The sequence below is a fragment of the Thamnophis sirtalis genome, unplaced genomic scaffold (genome assembly GCF_051295495.1).
Source record: "Thamnophis sirtalis isolate CommonGarterSnake01/CBP01778 unplaced genomic scaffold, rThaSir2_p1.2 scaffold_2, whole genome shotgun sequence".
NCBI lineage: Eukaryota > Metazoa > Chordata > Lepidosauria > Squamata > Natricidae > Thamnophis > Thamnophis sirtalis.
The window spans coordinates 39,285,666-39,312,104 of record NW_028261382.1 but is presented as its reverse complement, the minus strand read 5'-3'; the positions used below and the strand labels follow the sequence as shown (position 1 = coordinate 39,312,104).

At 53.7% G+C, this 26,439-nt stretch overlaps 4 protein-coding genes across 4 annotated transcripts; 2 read left to right on the top strand and 2 right to left on the bottom strand.

Annotated features, from left to right (window-relative positions):
• Positions 1-1,735: 1,735 nt before the first annotated feature.
• On the top strand, positions 1,736-4,596 carry TIPE2 (TNF alpha induced protein 8 like 2). The gene is made up of 2 exons (XM_087705009.1): positions 1,736-1,816; positions 3,736-4,596. Exon 2 carries the CDS (start codon positions 3,741-3,743, stop codon positions 4,299-4,301), a length of 561 nt encoding a protein of 186 aa, XP_087561135.1. The 5' UTR covers positions 1,736-1,816; positions 3,736-3,740; the 3' UTR covers positions 4,302-4,596.
• Positions 4,597-5,120: 524 nt separating this feature from the next.
• Positions 5,121-8,745, bottom strand: LYSMD1 (LysM domain containing 1). The gene is made up of 3 exons (XM_087705008.1): positions 8,388-8,745; positions 7,548-7,876; positions 5,121-5,721 (listed from the first exon to the last, which is right to left on the bottom strand). The coding sequence occupies exons 1-3, from the start codon at positions 8,640-8,642 to the stop codon at positions 5,550-5,552; spliced, it is 756 nt and encodes a 251-aa protein (XP_087561134.1). The 5' UTR covers positions 8,643-8,745; the 3' UTR covers positions 5,121-5,549.
• Positions 8,746-9,477: 732 nt separating this feature from the next.
• On the top strand, positions 9,478-12,046 carry SCNM1 (sodium channel modifier 1). Its single transcript, XM_087705007.1, has 8 exons — positions 9,478-9,594; positions 9,996-10,066; positions 10,218-10,306; positions 10,564-10,661; positions 10,793-10,893; positions 11,233-11,399; positions 11,729-11,843; positions 11,947-12,046. The coding sequence occupies exons 1-8, from the start codon at positions 9,544-9,546 to the stop codon at positions 12,044-12,046; spliced, it is 792 nt and encodes a 263-aa protein (XP_087561133.1). The 5' UTR covers positions 9,478-9,543.
• A 1,760-nt stretch (positions 12,047-13,806) lies between these two features.
• On the bottom strand, positions 13,807-21,886 carry TMOD4 (tropomodulin 4; the record flags this gene model as incomplete). Its single annotated transcript, XM_087705006.1, has 9 exons — positions 13,807-14,028; positions 15,018-15,162; positions 15,394-15,537; positions 15,647-15,754; positions 16,456-16,586; positions 17,681-17,770; positions 18,264-18,386; positions 20,386-20,542; positions 21,764-21,886. Coding segments are annotated over 9 exons (1,044 nt in total), but the record flags the coding sequence as incomplete, so codon positions are not given.
• Between the last annotated feature and the right edge of the window lie 4,553 nt (positions 21,887-26,439).

The window sequence follows — 26,439 nt, the reverse complement described above, 5'->3', positions numbered from 1 at the left end:
AATCGCCCCTCGTTGGTGCATTTCTCACTTCTGGGGTGGAGGGGCAGGAAGGCGGGAGCAAATATGGAACAGCCTCCTGTTAAAGTAGGAAGTGGAGGTTAGTTAATCTGTGTGTGTGTGTGTGTGTGTTCAAATAACAGGCAAGCCAAGTTTCTAGACCTTAAGAAGCTGCTCAGATCCTCTCTCTCTCTCTCCCTCCCTCCCTCCCTCCCTCCCTCCCTCTCTCTCTCTTTTGTTGTTGTTTTGTATTGTTGATGGGTTCTGCCTTTGGGGACAGCCCTTAAAATGCCCCAACAGGAAGCAGGAAGCCAGCCCCATCTTGAACTGTGTGTGTTTGTGATTCTTGAAGAGTTGCTGGTTTAAAAAAATGAGTTTTTTCTCCTCTGAGTAAGACTCTTGGGGGGGGTGGGAAGGGGTGTTGGGTTCCAACAGTCAGAGGGAACCGTAATTGAGATTGGCGCAGGCTGCCCCTTGCAAAATCCCCCCCCTCTTTTCTCCTCAAACCCCCCCCCCCCCAAACTCACTTCCTACTTGTCTGTTGTGGTTTCCTCTCCACTCTTCCTCTTTTCAACTTCCGGCTTTACAGTTTCTGGTAAGCCCTCCAAAGCCCAGCTCCCCCCCTCCCCAGGCCTGTAAATGGGGTGGGTGGGTGGGTGGGGGGAGAACCTGGTGCCCCAGGGATGCTCAGCCACCCTCATTTTGCCCTTCTCTGCTTTCCTGCCCTCCTTGAGAAAAACGCCTGGCGGCCTCCCTTTTCCTTGCCCCCCCCATTGCGAAGAACCTTTCAGTCCAAAAAAAGGAAGAGAGAAAACAGAGCAGGAACTGGCCAGATTTTGTGCTGTTGTGTTGCTTTTCGAGCACTGCTGAGGCCTGAACAATTCAAGTACCTTGTCAGTTTCAGCCTCTTTGGAAGCAGGTCTGATCACACACACACACACAGACACACACACACAATCAGGCTGAGGGTTAAAATCAGGAAAGGGAGAATGATGCACTATTGCAAATTCAACTCAAAGCTTACTCCGTCCTGGGGCTTCTCTTCCAGGTAATTTTGTTTTTTTTTGGGGGGGGGGGGAGATGCCTGCAGTTGTAAAGGAATCCCTCCTGTAGGGAAAGTCATTCCTGGACTCAAATCGCCTGGTGTGGCTCAAGTGAGCGAGCCAAGCTGCACAATCAGGGTTTCAAAGTGAAGAGGGCAACTCCCCTCTTGGTGGTGTTTTTTTGGGGACTAGGAAGCAGGGGTGTCTAGCCATGCTCCGGAGCTGTGTTTCTTCCCCCCTCCCTGCCTTAAGTGAGGTCTACGAACCCCCCTGCAAGCAGAGACCCCGTCCAGACGACCTCACAGGCACAAGTGGAAGGCAGAAAGTGCCTGGCATCACCTAAGCCTGCCGTCCTTCTGGGCTGTCACGTTTGAACCAAAGCTGTTCCGCTTTTCCAGGGAGGAAGGACACGTGTCTGCCTGCCCAGATGTGTGAGCAGACGCGCGTCCTTCCTCCAAGGCGCGGACACGTGTCTGCCCAGATGTGCGAGGTCTCTCAAGCCAGACCTTCCGGGGAAGAAAGGTGCGGGTCCCCGGGTGACGCCGCGCACCAAATATGCGGACCATCCAGTTTCCCCGTCTTGCGGCCGGGCTTCCTCGCTCGGGGGTGCGGCGGGTTTTTCGCTGCGGGGCGGGTCAGCTGATGGGGCGGGCTCGCCGCGGGAGGAAGTCTCGGTGGGACCCGAGCGAGGGGGGGACCTTCCAGCGGCTCTTCTCCCCCTCCCTCGGGGCGCAGCAAGCCGGCTCGGACGCGCCAGCAAAACCGCGGGGCTCCTGGTGAGTGGGCGCCGCGCGCTTTGGGGTCCCGGGCAGGTTTCTTGGGGGAGGGAAGGGAGGGGATGGATGGGGGGGGGACGAGGGAGGAGGGGGGCTTCATTCCCCTCCCCCTTGTGTTGCAACCGGGTCTGAGTCAGCGGGATGGCGAAAGACAATTGGGGAAATCTCTGTTTTGTTAGAAAGTCTGGAGAGGTTTTTTTTTGCGCGGAAAATGCGCCCTCTTCCTCTAAGGCTGAAGGCGGCGTGGAGAGGCTTAGGTGAGCCTCTGAGCATATGCAAAGCGTGCTCCTTCCTCCCCCCCTCCCTGAGCATCCCCCTCCAGGCGTCCCAGGGCGGGGCACCCTCTCCCCCCTAACTTCAGAGACTCCTGCGCCCTCTTTCCTGCCAGGGCGCATCTCCTTGGGACCAGCAGCTTGCCAGTCGCACGTGCGAAAATGGCTTGGGTTTCGGCCCCGGGGCGGCGGCACGTGCCTCCCTGCGCCGCCTCCAGCATCCCGGGGGGGGGGCATTGGCGGGCGGGGGGGGCAGCTGCTTTGAAGACGAGGAGACGCGCCCGCCCGATGCCGCCTCCGCTTCCCTTCCCTCCGTCCTGGCCTCGCCTTCAGCTCTCGGACCAAGGCACTGAGCGCGGCCCTTGGGGACCCAGCCCTCTGCACCTGCTCAGAGGCACCCTTCCCCCCCCCCCTCTCTCCTCCAAGCCTTCCAGGGAGAGAAAGGAGATGCCAGCTTTGACCCTGGGAGCCTCTGGAAGAGCAACGGGCACCAGACTTGTTGGTATCGCTGTTCTCACACCTCCCACCCCATAAGTTTGACTCTGCCATCCCTGTCTGCATTTCCCTTTTTCAACATTGAAGGCCAATGGCCTCCCTGCTGGGAGATCCTGAAATACTGCAGGATGCAGCTAAAAGCAGGAAGCCCCCCTGGCACCTGGAGCAGGGGAAGGGGGGGGGGTAGCCAGGAAGGAAAAAAGGGGGAAAATATGGCTTTTTTAAATTAAAAAAAGCAGGCCGGCTCATCAAAGCAACTCCTTGCAAATCCCACATTGGATACAGAAAGATTAAAGGCTTCCTTCCATTCCCCAATATTTCTACCAGGGCAACCTTTTTCGTGGGCCCATTCGGAAGGGGCAAGCTTCGGAGACGCACAGGTCTCTTCCTCGGGGAGCGAAAAGTAACCACGAGCAGAGGGGAGGGGGAGGCCGGAAGGGGAAACTGCTTGGTGTGCAGAGGAAGTCGAAGCAAACCAGCAGAATTGGCAAATATATATTTATATATATACACACACACACACATACAAACACACACACACAAGGACATAAATAAAAGAAGAAACAGACATTGTGATTTCCGGAACTTTAAAATATATTGCTCCCTTCGGTTTCGTTAGCCGATGCTAAACATCGTCAGAGTGTAGAAACCATTAAAGAGATACCTGCCTTGATACACTATTAATCCATCTTAGTGTATAAAGGGAGGTATCTCTTTAATGGTTTTTCTTTTAAACGTTAAATTTTAATATTTTAAAGTTCCGGAGATCGCAATAGTCTGTTTCTTCTTTTATAACTACACCTGGAAGTCGTATTTTTAGGATAATTTGCAATACATACATACATACATACATACATACATACATACATACAAAGCCACGCTTTACTTAACATGGCATCCATTCCAAAAAACAGATCTGAAGCAGTAAAAAAAACCCTGATTTCTTTTTTCTAAAAAAATAAGAATAATAAGCTGGTTTCCTGCTGCAAAAAATAATAATAATGAGGCTGTGAGGTTTCATCTTTTTTCCACCGGGTTGGAAAGGCCTCCTCGGCTGAAGGGGGTCTCCTGGGGAGCCCCCCCCATTCTGAGCCTGGGGTCGTCTCTCCCCCATCCTCACGCTGGCGCTCCTTCTCACCCCCCCCTCTGCAGCCGAGATGGAGTCCTTCAGCTCCCGCAACCTGGCTTTGCAAGCGGAGAAGAAGATCCTGAGCCGCATGGCCAGCAAGTCCACCGTCACCATGTTCCTCGACGAGACCAGCGGGGAGGTGCTGGACGAGCTCTACCGCATCTCCAAGGAGCACACGCAGGACCGGGCGGCCTCCCAGAAGGTCATCAAGAACCTGGTGAAGGTGGCGGTCAAGGTCTCCGTCCTCTTCCGCAACGGGCGCTTCAGCGAGGCCGAGCTGGCCGTGGCCGAGGACTTCAAGCGGAAGCTGCACCAGGGCGCCATGACGGCCGTCAGCTTCCACCAGGTGGCCTTCACCTTCGAGTGGGCCGTGCTGGGGGGGCTGCTGGGGGAATGCCGGGACTTGTTGCTCCGGCTGGTGGAGAAGCACCTGAGCCCCAAATCCCTCGGCCGCATCCGGCACGTCTTCGACCACTTCGCCGACGCAGAACTCCTGAGCCGGCTCTACAGCCCCGGAGAACCCTTTGAGCCCCACCTGGAGAGGGTCTGCCAGGGGCTGAACCAGCTGATGGAACAAGGGAAGCTGTGACTGCCCCTCCCCCCCAAAAAAGGGGGGGAGGGGAGGGGGGTCTCTGGAACTCACCGCCACTTGGGCGTCTGCTGGGGTTTCTGACATTTTAAAGGAGGGGGAGGGCTTCACATTTCTGGAAGGAAGCTCCCCCTCCCACGCTTGCTTTTGAGGTCTAAAGCGGGCTGTTTGCAAGGGATCCATGAGGACTAGAAGCTTGGAATGAAAGCACTTGCGTTCTTCAGCTGGATGGAAGGGTCCCTGAATGCAAATGGATGGATGGAGAATTCCTTCTGCCAAAGGATGTGGGGTGTTTCACCCCACACAAACACACAACTTGAAATGGATCCCTAGCTTACGTTTTCGGGGTGGGGGGAACTCAGGAATGCCCCCCTCCCCACCCCATCTCCTTCCTATCTCTCTCTGTCTGGACTTTTATCCAGCCTGGAAGTTTTGTCTCAGGGAAAAATAAGAAATCTGAAAATACACTTATTTTGGTTTTTCAATTGCCATGTTTCTGGGCTGTTGGCTTTTTCCCCTCTCCCCCTTTTTTTTGGGGGGGGGGGCAGCAAAGTCCACTATCTCATGACCAGGGACTCATCAGGAGAGGCAACAGGAAGGAAAAGCCCCCCCCCTGGAGCCTCCACTGCAGGAGCGTTGGGCAGCTAATCGGAGCCCATTTGCCTCCACTTGACCCAAGCGAGGGACTCACACAGAGATGCGACAGGGACGGTCCTTGGGACTCCAAGGGTGGGGGGGAGGATTCACGGGGTACTGAAGACCCCCCCCCCAGGGCGTCCTCGGGTGTCACTGACACAACACAACCACGCCCGATTCGCAAAAACCTGTACTTCTTTAATCAGAGAATAGTGGGCCACAAATTCCAGGGGAGAAACATCAGAAGACGGAGGGTTGTTGGGGAGTGGGGGGCGCGCTGCTCAGTATCCTTCCCTCGGGCCCATACTCCACAGCCCTTCCCGGCAATCTGCCCTCTGGGGACGGACCCAAAGAGCTCGAGAAGGCAGAGGGAGGAGGCCCAGTTGTTGGGGATCGAGCTTGAGGCAATAAATATTTGGGGGCGGGGGCGGGGGCAAAGGGAGCAAGGCACCCACTCAGGTGCCCGTCGTCAGGGGGGAGGAATCAGAGCTGGCGAGGAGGGGGGGGGGTCCTCGGCTCCATCCATCCCTTTCGGTGGCATCTGTTCTTCCCCAGAGCCTGATGGGGGGGTCAGGGTGATGCCGGAGGCCCTCTTTTTTTGGGGTGAGGGTCTCAGAGCTTGAAGATTTCATCCTCCTGGTCGTGCAGAGCATCGGCACGGGCGATCCGGGTGAGGGGCACGGGGCCTAGAAGCGCCCGCTGCTGTGTCTGGGGCGAAGGCTCGCCCTGATAGGAGCCGGACGAGGAAGGCGTGGGGTCCGTTCCCGCTGCATCCCCCAAAATCCTGCAAAGGGGGGGGGGAGGGAAGAGAGAGAGAGAGGAGGTGCCAGTGGGTGCCAGGGAAAACAAGCATCTCGCCTTGCCCGCTTTCTACGCCTGGCATTTCATCCTTTAGCTGCAGTGGATGAATGCGAACGAAAAAGACCCCTCCAGAGTGAGGGGCAGCCAAGCCAAGACCCCCCCCCCCCGCCCTTCCGTGATTCCTGGCTGTGTCAACACCCATCAGCGTCCTTCAGTTTTTAAGCCCAGAGTCCCTTCTTGAGAAATTAGAGAAATATAATCCACTTTTTAAACTTTTTAGTACTTTTTAAATTGCCTTTTATGTAATCGGCTTCGGGATTGGGCCGGCATATAAGTTTATTAAACTTAAACTTAATGAAAAATGAAAATTCAAACTGGGCTGGGAGGGAAATAGAGGAAGCTGTTAAGCTGTTTCCCCACCTGCGGTTTTAAGAGTCCTCCTTGCGAGATGTGTGTCTTTTGTAAGACTTGAAAACAGACCCCAAAAACTTCCCTAGAACCCAAAGCCGTTGAGAGCACAGGCGCCCCCTGGTGGCCCTTGGCAGAGGCCTGAAGAATCTTTTTAAACAAACTTGTTTAAAAAGATGTTTGGAGAAATTGGATCCACAAATGGCAGCAGATATTAATATTGTTTTGTTATTGGAGAGATACAGGTTGATAGATGGAAGAGTATAATATAAAAATTAGCTAAACTTAGCTAATAGGTATAGTTAAATAAAAATTGATAATGATAGTAATATATACAATGTTGAGCTGTTATGATAAGTAATAATTGGATATGAGAACGGAAGGTTAGAAATATTTTTGGACTATATATAAAGATTATTATTATTATTAGTAATAATAAAAAAAACAAAATTAGATACAGTTAAGTTTTAACTAATAGGGGGGAAATGTTATGATATAGGATATAGTTAAATAAAGGATAATGATAATAAATTATATACATGGAGGATTAGAAAATTTTGGCATTCAATATTATGGATGTTTAGCTAAAACAGGACATGAGGATTTAATGTTAATGGAGGATTTTACAAATAAACAATCTTTAAGGTAAAGGTTCCCCTCGCACATCTGTGCCGGTCGTTCCCGACTCTAGGGGGCGCTGCTCATCTCCGTTTCAAAGCCGAAGAGCCAGCGCTGCCCGAAGACGTCTCCGTGGGTCATGTGGCCGGCATGACTCAACGTCGAAGGAGCATGGAGCGCTGTTCCCTTCCCACCAAAGGTGGCTCCTATTTTTCTACTTGCATTTTTCACCTGCTTTCGAACTGCTAAGTTGGCAGAAGCTGGGACAAGCAACGGGAGCTCACTCCGTTATGCGGCGCTAGGGATTCGAACTGCTGAACTGCCGACCTTTTCTGATCGACAAGCTCAGCGTCTTAGCCACTGGTTTAATAAATGGGGAGTCTCGCCCTGGAACATTAAGCTGGCTTGGAATCACCTGGTGGTGCCCCATCCATGCCTGACTCAGGTCTCAACCCTTTTTTTAAAAGGAGAGAACATAACAAAAAGCTTCGATTTTCCTCTCCTGAACAGACCCCTCAACACTCTTGCCTCCATCCCGAGAGGACAAGGAGTCAAATTATTCATTCCCCAATGCAGCTTGGCTCGCTTGCTCTGAGCTACCTAAAAACAGTGGTTCGTGCAAGCAGCTTTATTTATTGATTGAATTTATTGAATTATTGAATTTATAGGCCGCCCAATCCCGAAGAACTCCGGGCGCCTTAGCCTGGACTGCCTGTATGGAGACCCTCCCCCTGTTAATCCTCTGCTCCCTGCAACCCCCCCTCCCTACCTCCCCTCACTCACCCGCTCTCCCCTTCCCGCAGCTTCTTGGCCGCCAACTGCTTCGATCGGCGGATCTCGGAATCCAGTTTGAAGAGGAAATCGGCGGCCGAGAGGTCGTGTTTGGGGACGGAGCCCCCCGAAGATCCGTTCTTCCGGGGCTGCTTCTGCTTCTTGGTCGACTCGGGGGGGACGGCCTCCCCCTCCCCTTCCTTCTCCTCTTCTTCCTCCTCCTCCTCCTCGAAGTTCAGTCCGTTGGACAAAGCCTTGGGCTTGGTGGGGATCCAGAGAGTCTTTTTGAGGAAGATCGAGTCATTGGTGTACAGCCGGTTGGCCCTCTTGATCTGCTCTGTCTGGAAAAGGAAGGGGGGGGGAGGACAAAGCAAGGGGCTAGTCCTCATCGGTCCAAAAAAACCAAAACTGCCTTGTGCAGACACAACATCCCCATGACCTCCCTGGGCCAAATTTTAGATTCGAATTGTCTGATTTTAGGGGCAAAACCTTGCAGAGATTCTGCACACCCTGGCCTTGTGGCGCTGTGGCTTATGGGAGTGGTGGCTAAAAGAAAACTTTTAACTTCCCTGCAGATTTGGGGATCTGGTTCAGCAGAGGAAATACCCAGGGGCTTAAAAGGAGAAGGGATGGGGGTGCGCTTTGCAATAACGGAGCTTCCCCAGGGAGAGGCAGTCTATCTTAGGAGGGGGAGGAAGAGGAGGAGGAGGGGGGGGATCTGGCTGCCTCTTGCAGATTGGCTTAGCTCCCCTATTGGAAGGGCACTCTGTGCATGCTCAGAGGCTGCTGGTTTTTGCAACCCAGCCAGGGGAGGGGGCATGCACCCGTCTCCCCCCCCCCCCCAATGCTCACCGTCACCCCGTACATGACAGCCAGGCCCTGCAGGGTGTCTCCGGGGCGCAGCTGGTGCTCCAGCCGCCGTTCGCGCACCGGCGAGCTGACCAGGCTGCCGTAAGACCGAGCCCGGCTCCCCCGCAGCAGCCCGGCGGCCCCTGGAGACCCCTGCCCGGAGGGGGAGGAGGAGGAGGAGGAGGAGGAGGCCATCCCGCTGGCCCCGAGGAGGGAAGGAAGATGCTGCCCCGCTGCCCACCGCCCGCCCGGGGGCATCTCAGCAGCAGAGCCCCGCCAGAAGAGGGGCAGCAGAGCCCATGGAGACCCCCGCCCCGAGATGCGATCGCGGCTGCTGCGCTGGGAGGACAGTTGAGCAGGCGCCCCCCCTCCCCTCCCACCGGCCCCGCCCTCTCGGCCAGCTGATCGCCCGCAAAGGCTGCTGGGAGTTGTGGTCCTGCCCCCCCCCAGCCAGCCTCCCCCACCCCTTATTCCAAATAAATTTCAGTATTATTATTATTTTTAAATTCCCCCCATGTGGATCCTGGCTGGTTTGGCCACTGGAGTGCCCTCCCTCCCTCCCTTGCTTTCCTCCCCAGGTTTTGGGGTGCAGGGGGGGGACAGACTACATAACCCATGCTGCCCCTCCCGCAAAGGAGGATGGGGGGTGTAGTCCTAGGAGGTCGGGCTCCTCCCTTTTTTATTTTATTTTTCTCCCCATCCGAGTCATTGCCATGAGATTGTCCCGCGGGAGAACAAAAGATGATTTGCATGATTTTTATTTTTATGGATAATTAATTTTGCAAGATTCCCGGGCTCTGCGTTTTGCAGAAGCAAACAGGACTCCCCGCGGGGCCTGCTGGGAAATGGAGTCCCTTGGCAGAGGAAAGCAGGCCGGAGCGCCCCCTACCGGCCGACCGAAAGCCGCGTCCTGATTGGCGGAGAGGGGAAAAGGGCTCGGCCAGACCGCTGCCTGCTGGGAAATGGAGTCCCTCCCTGCGGAGCGCCCCCTGCCGGTCGACCGAAAGCCGCGTCCTGATTGGTGGAGCGAGGAGACGGCTGCCTGCTGGGAAATGTAGTCTAGTCGTCCCTCCGCAAGAAAGCCCTTCCTTGCCTGTCCCGGCAGCTGTGCGTCCAGCGGTTCTTTTTTTGGGGGGGAGGGGGCGAGGGGGGGGGAAGCATGTCTTTCAAGCGGGAGGGCGACGACTCCAGCCAGCTGCAGGTGCTCAAGGTGAGGAGGGGGCGCCTGGGGCATGGAGTGGGGGGTGGGGGGGCGTCTTTGCTGCTCAAGGTCCAGGCGGTGCCGGAGCACGTGCAGAGTGCAAAAGTTGCCTTGCAGATCGCCGGCAAGGCCAGGAGATGGGGATTGTAGTCCAGCATCCAGGAAGGCCGCCATTGGGGTGGGTGGGTGGGGGCTAAGAGAAGGGGGGCTCCCCCTCTTCCTTTCAAACCCCTCCCCACACTCCCTCCCTCCCTGGAGCACGACAACAGCCACCGGGTCTCCCTCGCTGGGCTGTTGTACGAAGCGCTTCACCCTTTGGAAAAGCGCCCTGTGATTCTTCTCTCTCTCCCTCCCGTCCTTCTTTTGCAAACCTGTTGGATTTCTGCCTTCTCTGCCCCCCCCCTCTGCAGAAACGGAGGGTGGCTGAGCTCCTGGCCAATTACATCCCCGAGGACGAAGCTTTGCTCCTGCGCGACGGCAGGTGAGGTCTTGGCTTGCTTGGTGGCTGGGCCCCGAGTGCGGATCCTGGGCCCCCCGCTCTGCACACCAGGTCTGTTTGTGTGTGTGTGTGGGGTGGGGGTGCAAAGACTGCCTTTCAGTCCCCCCCCACTTCCCTCCCTCCCTTTCCTTAGATATTCCTGTACCGTCTGCTTCCAAAGGCCGGTTTTCGACACTCTGGACATGCTCACGGTCCACCGTTCGGGAAAGAAACACTTAGCCAGTAAGTCTGCCAGGGTCCTTGGGGCTTCGGACCCCCACCCCGGCCCCCTTTCAGCTTTGCAACCAGGGTAAACCCCTAACCCTGACTCTGAACCGGGAGAGGCCCTCTGTCCAGTCAGTTTGCACGCCTTTACAAGCCGCAGAAAGTTCAGTCCCATTTTACAGACATGGGAAACTGAGGCCTTGAGATTTTGCTTCCTCCGGGTAGCTTAAAAGACCGGCTGCGAAGCACGGTTTTTTTTATCCCCTCCATCACAGGTTTGCAGAAGTTTTACGGGAAGAAACGCTCTCTGGATGCCGAAGCTCAGAAGCGGCGTCACCAGGCGTACCTGGACGCAGAAGAAAAGGGCACACAGGTATATCTTAACCCCCCAGGGTGCATTTCCTTAAATCCTTATTTTGGAATAAACGCTCCCCACGGAAGGAGCATCAGAGTCTCCACTGAGAACTTGGTGGGCTAAATTAAGGTTTTGGCTTTGCTTTCTAGGTGGCTCAGGAACCAGCCCCGTTGCTCGCCCAAACGCGCAGGATTACCCAGAATGCCTTGCTGAAAACCGTGCCCTACAGCAGCTGCTGCCGGCCCAAAAGGTGAGAGCCACATCTGGAAAGGGCCGACCGCCGGATCTCTGCCTTATAGCAATAGCAGTTAGACTTATATACCGCTTCATAGGGCTTTTCAGCCCTCTCTAAGCGGTTTTACAGAGTCAGCATATCGCCCCCAACAACAATCCGGGTCCTCATTTTACCCACCTCGGAAGGATGGAAGGCAACCTTGAGCCGGTGAGATTTGAACCGCTGAACTGCAGATAACAGTCAGCTGAAGTGGCCTGCAGTGCTGCATTTAACCACTGTGCCACCTCGGCTCTCTGCCTTCTTTGGAAGGCCAGTTAACACATCTGGATCTCTGCGGCTTCTGGTTTGGTGCAGGAACGAGGCTGGTGCCAGTACTTGGGGGCCGAGTGCCGGCGTCGCAGCAGCCGAGACCCCTGGGATGCCCAAGCCTTCCGGTTCGGACTCGATGGACGGAGGGCAGCAGGTCGAAGAGGACGCGAGCCCCTCTGCCCGTTTGTCCGGCTGCAGACCCCCAACAGCAGGTTAGAAGCTGTTGTGAGATCTTGTAAGTAAGCCCAGGCACGAAATGAGCAGAGTTGGGTGGCCCACCTCGCAGGGAGCGTAAACCCCTAACCCTGGGAAAGGACCAGAGCTAGCCAGGGAAGTGTTAAGGACAGGAAAAGAGATGCGAAACTTGTTTAAGTCCAAGAAGCATCATTTGTGCACGAAAGATGGCTTAAAGATGGCTTGTTGTTTTATCTCTGGATACCAGGTGGGGGCAAATAAATGAACAAAAAAAACCCCAGTTGGCACAACAAACTGTCGCGCACGAGCAAAGCTAAGTCATTTTCACCGTCGTCCTTTCTCGCAGAGACTCGCAAGAAGAAATTTCCCCGTCAAGGAAAAGGGCGAACTACCAGGAAATCGTCCGAGCACAGCGATCCGGAGAAGCGACGCACCTTGGAACATTACCTGAATCTGAAAAGGTAACCCACCCACCCACCCCCCCCAGGGAGGTGGGGCTTATGAGGGGCTTAGCCTGGAGTTTCCTTCCCCGGGCTTAAAATTTTTTTCTTCCTTTTCTTGCAGTTCAGGGTGGGTTCCAGATGGGTCAGGCAAATGGGTCAAAGACGAGAATGTGGAGTTCGATTCGGACGAGGAGGAGCCCCCGGAACTCCCCCCATCTTGATGGAAAAATCCCCCCCTTTCCCCCCACACACTGGGCCTCGGAAGTGTGCGAGGAACACCCGGGAATCTGGAATTAAAGGGCACAACCATCAGAAAGTGGACTTTTGGCTGGACGCTGCTGACTTTCGGGCGTTGAAAGCGCCATCCTTTTGCCACTTTTGGCGTTTGGGAGTTTCGGTTTTTGGCGTTTATTTCTCTTTCGGCTTCTCCGACAACTTTTTAAGTCCGTTGGAAAATTTCCCAAGCCGTTTCTGAGCGAGGCGGCGGCTGGAGAGAGAGAAAAAAGCCCCCTTTAAAAAAGGACATCTTTATAAAGTAAATAAAAGCGGAATTTAGGGGAACAGCCGGACGGATAAACAGCTGGGCTTCTCCCCCCAGGAACCGTTGTGTTTTTCTGATTGACGCGGCGAAGACGGGGAATCTGATTCTCTTATTTTGGAAACTGAAAAAAAGGGACTCATTTAGATTCGCTGTCCGAGAGGTTTTAGCTCTGAGAAAATTTGGAGACTCTCTGCTAGTTCGAATCCCCGTTAAATGTTTTCTGCTGGTGGCCTCTATGCTTGTGGATAGAGCAGTTTTAAAAATGCAGCTGTGTTTCTCTCCGTTGCAAAAGTCGTTTTCTTGCATGCTCCCTGCAGGCGAGGATTTGCACCGTCCTTGGGAATTTCAGAGACCGGGGTCTCCTCCTCCTCCTCCTCCTTAGGCGGCCATTCCAGGATCCCTGCAACCTGACCCTCTGCTTCTCCCATTTCGCCTGCCGTGTCTCAAGGACGGGCGGGGGGGGCCTGCGCCCAGCAACACCTGCTTGGGATAACTCTTCCCCCGTGTCAACTTCTTTGGACGGCAGCCGGCCTTAGACCGTCTCTGGTTTCAAGCTGGGACGGCGGAAGCCAAGTGGGCCCAGAGGAAAACCAATTTGCCTCGAGGGCTGCTCAGGGTCTCTCCATCCTTCCCCCCCCTCCCCACAGTGCTTGAATGTTCAATAATCCCCTTTTTCTCTGGGAAAGGAACGGAGGAGGACAAAGCAAGGGGCTAGTCCTCATCGGTCGAAAAAACAAAACCCACCGTCCTGAGCAGACACAACATCCCCATGACCTCCCTGGGTCCAAATTTTAGGTTCGAATTGTCCCGTTGGCTGATTTTAGGGGGCACATTTTGGAGAGATTCTGCACACCCTGGCCTTGTGGCGCTGTGGCTTATGGGAGTGGTGGCTAAAAGAAAACTTTTAACTGGTCTGCAGATTTGGGGAACAGAGGAAATACCCCAGGGGCTTAAAAGGAGAGGGGACCGGGGTGCAATTAACGGAGCTTCCCCAGAGAGAGGCAGTCTATCTTAGGAGGGGGGGGAGGAAGGGTGGAGGAGGGAGAGGGAGATCTGGCTGCCTCTTGCAGATTCGGTTAGCTCCCCTTCTGGAAAGCCACTCTGTGCGTGCTCAGAGGCTGCTGACTTTTTCCAACCCAGCGCAGGGAGGGGGCATGCTCCCCCTCCCTCCAACTCTCCCCCCCCCCAACAATATCCCAGCCCCCTTTATTTAAGGAAAAGACGCCACCAGGGGCCCCCCAAGTCTACGATCCAAATTCCTGCCTACCAAGTACAGGTCGTGCTTGAATTATGACAATTCACTTAGTGACCATATGAGGTTACATTTTGGACGTAAGTCGAGGACCGGCTGTACCGTTTCAAAAAATAATCTGCTTCCGTTTTGGGGAGGAGACAAAGGCCGTCAGGGGGGAAGAAAGACTCTTGGCCCCCTGGGGGGAGGATTGTTCCGATCTCTTTATTTACAGAGGTATTTGAAAGACGGGGGTGGGGGGGTCCTCGGAGGGGCAGGGAGGGAAGAACACCTGAGTTGGGCACCTGAGCCCCAGAATTCCCCTCGGGCTGATTTGGAGACGGAGCAATGGGGAGATGCCTGAGGCGGGAAAGCCGCTTCCGGGGGGGACGGATGGGGCCCCCCCGTTTATGTCTTCTTCTGCTGGCGTCCTGCAAAAGGGGGAAAAAACAGATGAAAAGGAAGATTGATCCAGCCCATCCCTCCCTCCCTCCTTCCTTCCTTCCTTGCATCCCATTGCTCCTTCTCAACTTGCTTCCTCCTTCCCTTCTTCATCCATTTCCTCCTTCCCTTTCTTCCATCCCTCTTCCTTCCCTTTCCCTCTCCTTCTTCCTTGTCTATCTTTTCTTTCCTTCCTTCCTTCCTCTTTCTTGCACTCCATTGTCCTTCTCTCTCCTTCCTTCTTCCCTTTCTTCTATCCCCTTCCGTCTCCTTCCTTATCTATCTTTTCCTTCCTTTCTTCCTTTCCCTTCCTTCTTTCCTTCCTTCCTTCTTTCCTTCCTTCCCCTTTCTTGGACTCCATTGTTCCTTCTCTTTCCTTCCTTCCTCCTTTCCTTTCCTTCCTCATTTTCCCTTCCTTCCATCCTTCTTCCTTCCCTCTCCTTCCTTTCTTGTCTTCTTTCCTTCCTTCCTTCCTTCCTTCCTTCCTTCCTTCCTCTTTCTTGCACTCCATTGCTCCTCTCTCCTTCCTCCTTTCCTTCCTCATTTTTCCCTTCCTTCCATCCTTCTTCCTTCCCTTTCCCTCTCCTTCCTTTCTTGTCTTCCTTCCTTCTTTCCTCTTTCTTGGACGCCATTGCTCCTTCTCTCCCCTTCCTTCCTCCTTTCCTTTCCTGCCTCATTTTTCCCTTCCTTCCATCCCTCTTCCTTCCCTTTCCTCCTTCCTTCCTTCCTTCCTTCCTTCCTTCCTTCCTTCCTCTTTCCTGGACTCCATTGCTCCTTCTCTCTCCTTCCTCCTTCCTTTCCCTTCCTCATTCTTCCCTTTCTTCTATCCCCTTCCCTCTCCTTCCTTCCTTGTCTATCTTTTCCTTCCTTCCCCTTTCTTGCACTCCATTGCTCCTTCTCTCTCCTTCCTCCTTCCCTTCCTCATTCTTCCCTTCCCTCCATTCCTCTTCCTCTCTTCCCACACTCCCGGCCGACCTACTCAGCTCGTTGTTCCTGGTGATGGCGATGGAGGCTCGGGCCCTGGGCCCCTGCTGCGTGAAGTGGTACCCAAACCGGGTGAGGGAGGTGCAGTTCTCCAGCATGGCGGCCATCTCCATCTCCACCGAGTCGCCCAGCCGCTGCCGCTGCAAGGAGGGGAGGGGGGATGTAACGCCAGGCAGAAACTTGGCATCTAAAAATGCCCCAATTCCCAGTTGGGGGGGAGTGCAGGATTCCAAAGATGGCATCAGGCGTTCTTAACCATGTCAACTTTAAACTGGGTGGACTTCAACTCCCAGAATTCCCCAGCCAGCACAGCTGGCTGGGGAATTCTGGGAGTTGAGAGTCCACCCAGCTTAAAGTTGAGGGCCGCTCACCTGGTTATCCACCTTGAGTTCGGCCAAGGTGTTGTTTCCCTTCATCGCTTTGATGACCTCCATCATCCCCGCGCTGGTGATGAAGTTGGACTCGATGTTGAGGCTCTGGAGGGATTTGTTCTCCTTGAGCATCTCGGCCACCGCCTGGGTAGAAAAAGTGGGTAGGAGAGAGCGTCATTGGGGGGTGGGGATCGGACCCCAAGGGCAGCCAGGCTCCAGGGCCTTCTGGGTGAGGGTCTGGGGGGGGGCTTACGTGCGCCACTGGGTCGTTGCTCCTGGTGGCCACTAAACTCAGCTTCTTCACCTGAGTGTTGGATTTCATGGCTTCGCAGATCTCCTTCAGGGTCTGGATGGGAATGTCCTGCGCGAGAGAAAAGGGGGGGGCTGTTTTTGTAGAGGTGACCCCTTGGGTGGTCATTCCCCCCCTTTTCCCCCCCTCCTCATCTGCCTTTCCTTTTACACCACGCCTTCCTTCCCAGATACTCAGCCACTGGCGAAGGTGTAGCAATAGCAGTTAGACTTATATACCGCTTCATAGGGCTTTCAGCCCTCTCTAAGCGGTTTACAGAGCCAGCATATCGCCCCCAACGACAATCTGGGTCCTCATTTTACCCACCTCGGAAGGATGGAAGGCTGAGTCAACCCTGAGCCGGTGAGATTTGAACCGCCGAACTGCAGAACTAGCAGCCAGCTGAAGTAGCCTGCAGTGCTGCATTTAACCACTGCGCCACCTCGGCTCAGGTGTGAGCGACAATCTCTGCGTTCGCAATAGGGGCTCCTGCTTTCCTGCATTCGACTTACGACCTCCAGCGACAGAAGTCATGGCGGCCACCATTGGAATCTGACTTACGGCCCTTTTTACAATGGGCGTTAAGGGAATCCAGCTTCCCAATGGGCCCAAAAAAAGGGGGAGGGCATAAATCATGCTCCCGTGACACCGGTCGTAAAGGCGAGGCAGTGCCAAGCGTCCGAATAATGACCTGATACCCGCTGAGTGAAGCCACGGTGGTCAGTGTGTGAGTACATTAAGTCACGGGGTGAACTTGGGGGTCTTGCACTGACCTGGATGTTATTCAGGTTCACCTCTTCCAAATTCCGGTCGTTGCTTCGGACTTTGGCCAGGGTCTCTTCCGCATTCGTGGGGTTGGGGGGCTCGTCGGGAACCGGCTTGTATTTGTCTGGCTGGACCACACCTGAGCAGAAGAGGATTGTGGGGGGGTGGGGGGGGAGAAAGAGGGCCGGCTGACCCTCCTCCTCCCACATCTCGGGGCCACCCTCAAATCTTGCTCCTTGGCTGAGAGGCGAGAGGGAAGCCCCCAGAGGCTCCTGGCCTGAAGACCACCCTCCTCCTCCGCCCCCCAGCCCCTCGGGGGGGGTTTCCCTTTTGAGGGGTGGGTGGGAGGCAGGGGACGATGAGCTCTGTAGTGGACGAGACAGTGTTTAGCCAAGCGAATGTCCCCAGGCTGGATGTGGGAAGGGTTCCGGGCTGGTAAATTGGGTAGGGGGCATGTATTCAGTCAATTTGGGTAGGGGGCATGTATTCAGTCAATTTGGGTAGGGGGCATCTATTCAGTCAAATTGGGTAGGGGGCATCTATTTAATCAAATTGGGTAGGGGGCATCTATTTAATCAAATTGGGTAGGGGGCATCTATTCAGTCAAATTGGGTAGGAGGCATCTATTTAGTCAAATTGGGTAGGGGGCATCTATTCAGTCAAATTGGGTAGGGGGCATCTATTCAGTCAAATTGGGTAGGGGGCATCTATTCAGTCAAATTGGGTAGGGGGCATCTATTCAATCAAATTGGGTAGGGGGCATCTATTCAATCAAATTGGGTAGGGGGCATCTATTCAGTCAAATTGGGTAGGGGGCATCTATTCAATCAAATTGGGTAGGGGGCATCTATTCAATCAAATTGGGTAGGGGGCATCTATTCAGTCAAATTGGGTAGGGGGCATCTAATCAAATTGGGTAGGGGGCATCTATTCAGTCAAATTGGGTAGGGGGGGATCTCCTGAATCAAGAGAAATGGGTGGTCTCTTTGGCAGGGAACCAAATTATCATCTCTACCTGCCCAAACTTGTTTTATATGCGCCCTGGAACAACACAGTAGGAAAAACCTTAATTTTCCACCAGCTGGAAAGTGTCTCCTCTGGTCCTTTCACACACCCACACCCTGCAGCTGAGGCAGGGGAAGGCGTGGCTTGTCCTGAGGACTAGAAACTTGACGTGGAATGGGACACGCCTCTCTTAAAGCTGTTTTTTTTTCTCTTGCCCTGCCCACTCACTGTTGATGCCTTCCGTGCTGGTGATGTTGCCGCTGCAGATGGCTTCGTAATATTGCTTGTTACTCATCAGGGTGTACATGCCCAGGATGGCTGCAAAGGAAAACGGAAGGATTCCGGGTTCAAAGAGAAAAAATAATAATAATAACCAGGTTTGCTGCAAAAAAAAAACCAAGTTATTTCCTGGCTGGGCTCAGTTTGTAAAGTTGAGCAAGTGAGAGGTGGGGGGGAAGCTGGCAGAGCGCCGGGCAGGGGCTAAAAGGAGAAACTCCTGCTGCCCTATTCGGCTTCCACCTGTCGCGGGAATGACTGGATGCAGGGAAGGGCCGCTGACCCATTCCCCCCCCTCCCCATTTCCCTGCCACTGGCTGGGCCCCTCCTCTGCCCCGTGCGGAGGGATGGGTCCTCTGCAGGATTTGCACCCCAAAAGTCAAAGCTTTTCCCCCCTGTGCCATTGACCCAAGGGGGGGCTGGGCCCTCGCCTGCAACAGCGGCAGCAGAGGGCGATTCCCAGCCAAACTGCCCCTGGATAGGGAGGCTCCACGGGGGTCCTTGGAGGCAGCTCGCCCCGTGGGCTCCTCCTCACCTGCGATATCGCACATCTCGGCGTCGGTGGCGTTGGCCAAAGCTTCTTCCAGCTCCGGCTCCAGGATGACGTCCTCCTCTTTGATGACTTCTTTCTTGGCAACTTTTGGGACGAAGGGCTTCCCTGGGGAGGGAGAGAAAGGAGGAGGAAGAGGAGGAGGCAAAGGAATTTTGAAGCCGGAGGGGGTGCGGAGGGGGACTCACGCGGGGTTGCAACAGGCAGCCTCCTTTATGAGCAACTTCGGCTCTCAAAATCCCTTCCTTCTTCCCTCCCTCCCTCTATCCTTTCCTTCCTTCTTTCCCTCCCTCCTTCTTCCTCTCTTCCTTCTTCCATCCATCTATCCTTTCCTTCCTTCTTTCCCTCCCCCTTCCTTCCTCCTTTACCTCCTTTCTCCCCCTTCCCTCCCTCCCCTTTCCTTCCTCCTTTACCTCCCTCCCCTTTCCTTCCTTTCTTCTCCTCCTCCCTCCCTATTCCTTCCTTCTTCCCTCCCTCTATCCTTTCCTTCCTTCATTCTTTCCCACCCTCCCCCTTCCTCCCTCCCCCTCCCTCCTTATTCCTTCCTCCTTTACCTCCTTCCCTTCCCTTCCTTCCTTCCTCCCTCCCCCTCCCTCCCTATTCCTTCCTTATTTACTTCCCCCTCCCTCTTCTTTTGTTTCTCCTCCTCTCCCTATTCCTTCCTTCCTTCTTTCCCTCCCTCCCTCCTCCTTCCTCTCTTCCTTCTTCCATCCCTCTATCCTTTCCTTCCTTCTTTCCCTCCCTCCTTCTTCCTCTCTTCCTTCTTCTGTCCTTTCCTTCTTCTATCCTTTCCTTCCTTCTTTACTCTCTTCCTTCTTCTATCCTTTCCTTCCATCTTTACTTCCCCCCTCCCTCTTCTTTTTCCTTTCTCCCTCCTTCCCTCCCTATTCATTCCTTCTTCCACCCCTCTATCCTTTCCTTCCTCCCCCCTCCCTCCTTATTCCTTCCTTCCTTCCCATCCATCAGCTCTGCAAAATTATTCCCCTCCCCTCAGTTTCTGCCCCCCCCCCCATTGAACATTAGCATTGCAGGGATTCCCAGCGGTTGGAGGCCCAGCCGCGTGCTTCTGTCTGCAATGGCTCCCTCTCTAACGTCCCTGAAATGGCCTTCATTCCCGCCGGCAATTTGGACACCGAAGTTCCAGATTTATTAATAGCAGTCAGATGTTGGGCGATTCAGTTCTGGAGGGAGGGAGGGGAGGAAGGAAGGAAGGAAGGAAAGGAAGGAAGGAAGGAAGGAAGGAAGGAAGGAAGGAAGGAAGGAAGGAAGGAAGGAGAGGTGCCTTTGGCTTAAATGGGGAGCCACCAGCGCAGAGCCCGTCCGATCGCTTTGAAACAAAAGTCCGTTCTCAGCCCCCAAGAGCAGGGAGGAAAAACATTTAATATTTCAGTGACTTTTGCATCAAGGTGACAGTTAGAGAGAGGTTGCAAAACGGCTTGAATCTGGTTTAGGAACTGTTTTTTTTTCCTTTTCAAATGAGGGAGATCCTTGGTGCTCTCTGAGCTCGGTGGTTTTCTTGCAGACGTTTCATGACCCAGCTAGATAACATCATCAGTGCTGGAAGGGAGTGGGGGATTGTGGAGAGGAGGAAGAAGAAGAGAGGGGGGGAAGGAAGAGGAGGAGGAGGACTGTGGGGTCCCTGGTGGTCTCTGAGCTCGATGGTTTTCTTGCAGGCACCCATCATCGGTGCTAGAAGGAGCATTTTGCATCTCACCCCACCAGCACGGATGACGTTACCTGCTGGGTCACGAAACGCTCGCAAGAAAACAATTAAGCACAGAGGAGCCCCCACTTCAACCTGGAGCCTCAAATATTCTCCTTTATTGGTGGAAGCAATGACTCCACAGGAAGCAGAAGGAGCGGAAAGGATAGAGGTTTTTTTCCCCCCCAGGAATATCTTAGTTTATTTTCCAAGGGAGGGATGGACTCCCCTAATAGAGGCGTGGAGAGAATCCTTTTCGGCTGGCAAATCCCCTCCTTGCTTTCTCTGCCCCCTCCCCCCTCTGGGTCCCGAAACCCCCTGGGGAGGGGAAGAGGGAGCCCAGGCTTCATCCAAGCCTTGCCCCGCATGGAGAGTGGTACCCAAGTGGGCAACGTGGGTCCTTACCTTTCTTCTCCCCTGTGAAAGGCACCAAGTCCTCCCGTTCTTTGGCTTCTATCGCCTGCTTCTCCAGGTGCTGCATGAGGGCGTCTCGGTCCAGGGGCCCCGTGGGGTCTTTCTTGGTCTGATCCCGTTGCCGGAGCCCAGCTGGGAGCATCATGTTCTAAGGAGGGCAGAGCAGAAAACGGGGTGCCAGGGACGGCCATAGCAAAACCTCCTTCCACACCCGGTGAAAATCCCCACATTGGGCACCTCTGCAGCGGGGCAGGGGTGGGGGGGCCACACCAGTGTCCCCTGGTGCAGGAGCCTAAACAGTGCTTAAAAAGGAGGGGCAGGGTCACCTGGGGGGGGGACGACAGGATGATGGGTTTTGGGATCGTTCCATCTTTTAGGCAGCCATCAAAATGTGCCAAAATGAATGAATTGTATTTGATTGATAAAATGTATTGATCTCCCATCTTACCAGAGGGTAAAAAACTACCGTATCTTTCGGAGCATAAGACGCACCCTTTTCCCCCCTTCTAGAGCCGAGGTGGCGCAGTGGTTAGGGGTGCAGTACTGCAGGCCACCTCAGCTGACTGTTATCTGCAGTTCGGCGGTTCTAATCTCACCGGCTCAAGGTTGACTCAGCCTTCCATCCTTCCGAGGTGGGTGAAATGAGGACCCGGATTGTTGTTGGGGGTGATATGCTGACTCTGTAAACCGCTTAGAGAGGGCTGAAAGCCCTATGAAGCGGTATATAAGTCTAACTGCTATTGCTATTGCTAAAAAGGGGGCTGAAAATGTGGGTGCGTCTTATACAGCATTTTTGGCCTCCCAAAATCATGCCCCCTTCACCAAAATGGCTGTTCCTAGCCTTTAGGAGCCTTGCAGAGTGCTCCTGGGGGCTGGGGATCACCAAAATGGCTGTTCCTAGCCTTTAGGAGCCTTGCAGAGTGCTCCTGGGGGCTGGGGAGGGCAGAAATAAGTGAAAAACCAGCTGTTTTTTTGCTCAGTTTTGTCCCCAGCCCCCAGGAGCACTCTGCAAGCCTCCTAAAGGCTATTCATGCCCCTTTTTTTGGGAAAAAAAACAACCCAAAACAGGCCATTTTTGGGAGGTCTGCAGAGTGGAAAAACTTTTTTTAAATTTGCCTCTTCGAAACCTTGGTGCGTCTTATACTCCGAAAAAATATGGTAAACAAGCCACAATTTTGTGGTTCTCCCCAAAAGCTGAGATGGCGCAATTGCGGCATTTTGGGGGGCAGGACAGCCCAGCTTCCCAATCCCTCAACCGAAGAGGCTCCAGGATCGTCTCCGATCCGTTAGATTTGGAGAGTTTCAAGGATGAAATCCAGAGTCCCTTTCCCCCCCACCCCCCCACCCCGCTGCAGACCCTGAATCTCACTTCTGGATCCATTTCCTGCAGCTCCAGATCGAGCTGGTCCAGCTCCTCCGGGGAGAGTTCCTTGAGGAGTTTGTCTTCATCGATATCTCGGTATTTCTCCAGCTCTTGCCGGTACGAAGTTCGTCATGGTGGACGTCGGCGGATGGTCTCCCCTACGAGAAAACCCAGCCAAAAGTTACACCTTACGGGGAACATGCTGCAGACAAGCTCACGGAGCAAGAGGGGGAACTATTCTAGTCCACGGAACTCCCTGCCTCATGATCTATGCTCTATCATCCTCATCTCCGCAACTGTGCCACCTGGAATTTGGGGGACAGCTGGGCGAACCTTGCCTCATCCCTCTGATGCCTCCCTTCGGAAATTCCCTCATTGTTTGGGGCATCTGGGCTAAGGAATCCGTGCGGGGGAAAAAAACACTTAGCACCCACCAGAGTTTTTGAGCTGGCTGGAAAGTCTTGGCCTTTTGAGTGGGCCAGCTGCAGGAAGGAGAAGGGTGTTGAGTGAGCTACGGGGCAGCTGGCTCTACTCCCACCAGCTCTACTGCCAGGGATCCAGTTCCCCCCCCAGGCCTCCTTTACGTCTTGAGAAATGTTGAGCAACCATTGCTGGGATTTTAGCCAGAGTTGGAAATCTAAGCTGTCAGGAAGAAGTCTCAGCTGGGCGATGGGTTTTTCCCGGGTGCTGTAGCCAGATTTGAGGCGATAGCCCCTGGCAGGTGGGGCCGAACCACAGCTGGAGCAGCCCCCTCCCCACCTTTTTAGGCACTTTCACCTGGCTTTCCCAACTCTTTGCCCCAAATTGTGAAGTTGCAAACCATCTCTTTGTGTGTTGCAAATCAGTCAATTCCTAATTGCAACGAAGGGGTCAATATTCAGTGGATCCCAAGGAGTGAAATCTGCAAAACGTTTGGGAATAAATTAAGAGGGGGGGGGAGGAAAAAAACACCACCCACCCAACTCTCCACGAAATGAGCAAATTTGCCATTGGAGAAAGGAGTTTAGCAAATGCGCCGTTCAGGCCTTCCCTCCCCCCACTTTCTTCGCATTTCACCCCCTGCCAGCAGGTAGAAATTCGAGCTGGCGGGTTGAACTTCTGCCTTGGCCGCTGGTGACCTACAAGAAGCCAGTGGGAGTGGATCCCCCTTTTTCTCTAGCAAGGGAGGGGGGGGGGGAATCACCAGACAGGATCCCTGCGCTGACGCTTCCCATCTGTGGCTTCTGCTTTGCTCCGTCTTCAAGAAAGTTGCCAAAAATATTTTGCGCGCACACACAACACACACACACACACACACACACCCCAACTCTTGGAGTGGGGGAACCCTGCATTTGTCCAGTATAAGGGATGCTGGACATTTCAAGGACATTTCTGGGGGAGCAGATTTGGGGTGTTTTATTTTTATTGGTGCCATTTTTTTGGGGAATTTGTCTTTGGATGCTTTTAGCCTATTCTCAAGAGAAACTCTCTTTTCTTCCCCATTCAAGGTTTTTTATTTTATTTTTTTAATACAAATTATACATATTATAGGAATGAAGTGTTGTCTTATACATCCTCTCATTTACATAGTCCTTTTCACATCATAGCTTCATTTTCACTTCTCTGCCAAATTATTCCCTCCCGTTATTTTTCATCTTTAGGATTATTGTTTTTTTTTCTTAATACATAAACAATATTTCCCGTTGCCTCTTCAAAGTTACACACCCAATTTTCCTTTCTTGTTTTCTCCATTGGTATAAAGAGCAGACGTCCTCTTAATTCAATTTAAGCATAGAGAGTATATTACAACATTTCGATTTCTTGTCTACAATTAGCAATGGACTATCATTTCTTTATTTCTTAACCCGTTACATCACAAGAACCATCTTATTACTATTCTCTTTAGTCTGCTAATGTGGTTCTTTTTTCCCCTTTCTTCCTCTTTTAACCGTTTTCAATGCAAACTCTCTTCTCTTGGGGGGGTGGGGGGCTTCTGTAGGAAAGCCACTTGGTGTCCTGGAGCGCAAAGCAGCTGTAAGCTCAGAGGCACCGTTGTCCCTGAATTGCAGATCTCTTTACAGACCCCTGTTTTGATCCCCACCTCTCTCCGGGGGTCTCATCCTCACCTAAACTCCCCTCTGGACCAGATAATTTTTGCTCTCCAAAGCAAAACTCATCCGCTCCAGAAGTCCTTCTCTCTGCCGCCTCCCCTCGCCCCGTTCCCCAACCCTTTGGCCCTTCCTGGCCTGGAGTAGCCCCCCTCCCCATGCCCTCCATCACGGGTGTGGCCAGGTAGCAGCGATGCCAAGCCCGCATTGTTTACTCCGGCTTGCCAGGCAGCCTTGGTGCTGAATTGGCAGCCGGAGGAGGCTCGGGGCGAGGGTCACGCTCCGGGTCTCCCCGCGGACCCGGGAGATGGAAACCCCCCACCCCACCCCCGGCAGGAGCGAGCCTGCTGGAGCCGGACCACCCCCGCCCTGCCCTGCCCAGGTGCGCCCAGGTGCGGTGGGAAGCGGCGGGAGGGCTCCGGAGGCTTACCTTGGTCAGCGGCGGGCTCTGCCTGGCCCCTGCCGCCCCCCCAGCGCTGAGCACCCGGCGGGCGTCCAATGGGGAGGCGGCCGAGGGGAGGGTGAGCTCAGCGCTTTTTTATTTTAGCCTGGCAGAAGGGCGGGGGGGGGCAGCGGAGCAGGGAGCGCCTGGCAGGCTCGCTTATCAATCACTCCGCAGGCGCCCTGCGGAGCCCCACCGGCCTCCAGTGGCCAAGGGGGGGAACGGCCGGGTCCGGGAGGGAGACCCTTCCTTCCTTCCCCCTCTCCTTCCTTCCTTCCTTCCTTTTCCTTCCTTCCCCTTTCTCCTTTTCCCTCTGTCCCTTTTTCTCACTTTCTCTTTCCTTCCCTTTCTGTTCTTCCTTCCTTCCTTTCTTCCCACCCTTTTCCCTTCTTTTCCTTTCCTTCATCTTTCCTTCCCTTCCTACTTTTCCTTCCCTTTTCCCTTTCTCCTTCTTCCCTCCCGTCCCTTTTAGCAATAGCAATAGCAGTTAGACTTATATACCACTTCGTAGGGCTTTCAGCCCTCTCTAAGCGGCTTACAGAGTCAGCATATCGCCCCCAACAATCCGATAGATAGATAGATAGATAGACAGATAGATAGATAGCAATAGCAGTTAGACTTATATACCGCTTCGTAGGGCTTTCAGCCCTCTCTAAGCGGCTTACAGAGTCAGCATGTCGCCCCCAAAAACAATCCGGGTCCTCATTTTACCCACCTCGGAAGGATGGAAGGCTGAGTCAACCTTGAGCAGGTGAGATTTGAACAGCCGAACTGCAGATAACAGTCAGCTGAAGTGGCCTGCAGTGCTGCACCCTAACCACTGCGCCACCTAGGCCTTTTTCCAACCTTCTCTCCTCCCTCCTTCTGTTCTTCCTTCCTCTCTTTTTTCCTAATTTTCCTTCCCTTTCCCCTTCCCGTTTTCCTCCCTTCTCTCCTCCCTCCCTTTGTTCTTCCTTCCTGCCTCCCTTTCTTTCCTTTTACCTTTTCATTTCTCAGGACTGAGAGTACAATTGTTATTACATTATTGCAGATGTTTAAAACCGATAGGAAGGCGATGCAGAACTATAAAAGCTGAATAAGTAAGCCAATACAGAAGAATAGTAAAACTATTTTATATTGTTATGTGTGTGTTGTTTTCTCTGTATTTTTTTCCTTTTCTGTTTTTAAAGGTTAAAATGCTTAATAAAAACTAAACAAATAAGAAGGAGGACTTACTGTGAAGCTATGTATTTATCATTTTTATTTTATTTTTTTAAAGAAAAGAGATACTAGCAAAGGAATATCCAGCCGGGGTCCTTGATCCAGCTTCCTTCCAAGAAAATCCCTTTTTCAGTGAAGATTTGAGGGAGACGGAATTTCCCAGCAGAGTGAAGGAGTTGCTCCCTACGTCAGTCCCAGAGAAGGGACACGAAAAGGACAGAAAATAAATAATAACCGAGAAACTACAACCGAATGGGATTTTTTAGGAAAAAAATCAGAAGTATGTAGAATTGTGCTATCGTGGCTCATGTCCAGTTTGTTAGCAACAGATCAAAAACTCTCCCTGTGCTTCAGGGGCCATTTCCACCAGCTGGATAACAAAAGGAACAACTTGGAAACAAAAGGGAATATTTCGAGCCCTGCTTCTACCACAGATTGAGATTGGGGTGGGGTTCAGCTGCGTTCCCCCCCTCCTGAACTAGTTGGAAATTGCCTAAAACCGCCCCCCAAACGAGTCGAGAAACGGGTTAATGCCGCTCTTCCACAATTTCGGTTTCTCGCGAGTGCCAAAAACCACCCGTGGGGGAAACGGAGAGCGTCAGGGAGCCGGCACGCTCTGCTTGATGATGATCTTCTGCCGCGTGGGCCGGATGCCCGGGTCGGCCATGGGGGAGCCAGCCGCCAGGGCAGCTGCGGTGCCGGCGCTGGGCAGTCCGTGGGCGGTGATGTACTTCTTGTAAGCCTCGCGGATGATCTTGAAGGAGCGGATGTTGGAGTAAGGGATGTCGGTGACGGGGTCCCGGTAGACGGCCGTCTTGTGGGTGACGGGGCAGACCTCCTTGACGGGCAGCCTGGGGGGCGGGGCCCTGGGGAAGACGCGCTCGAAGGTCTCGTCGTCGCTGAAGGTGATGAAGGTGCGGGAACATTTGGCGGCGGGCGCAGCGGGGGTCTCC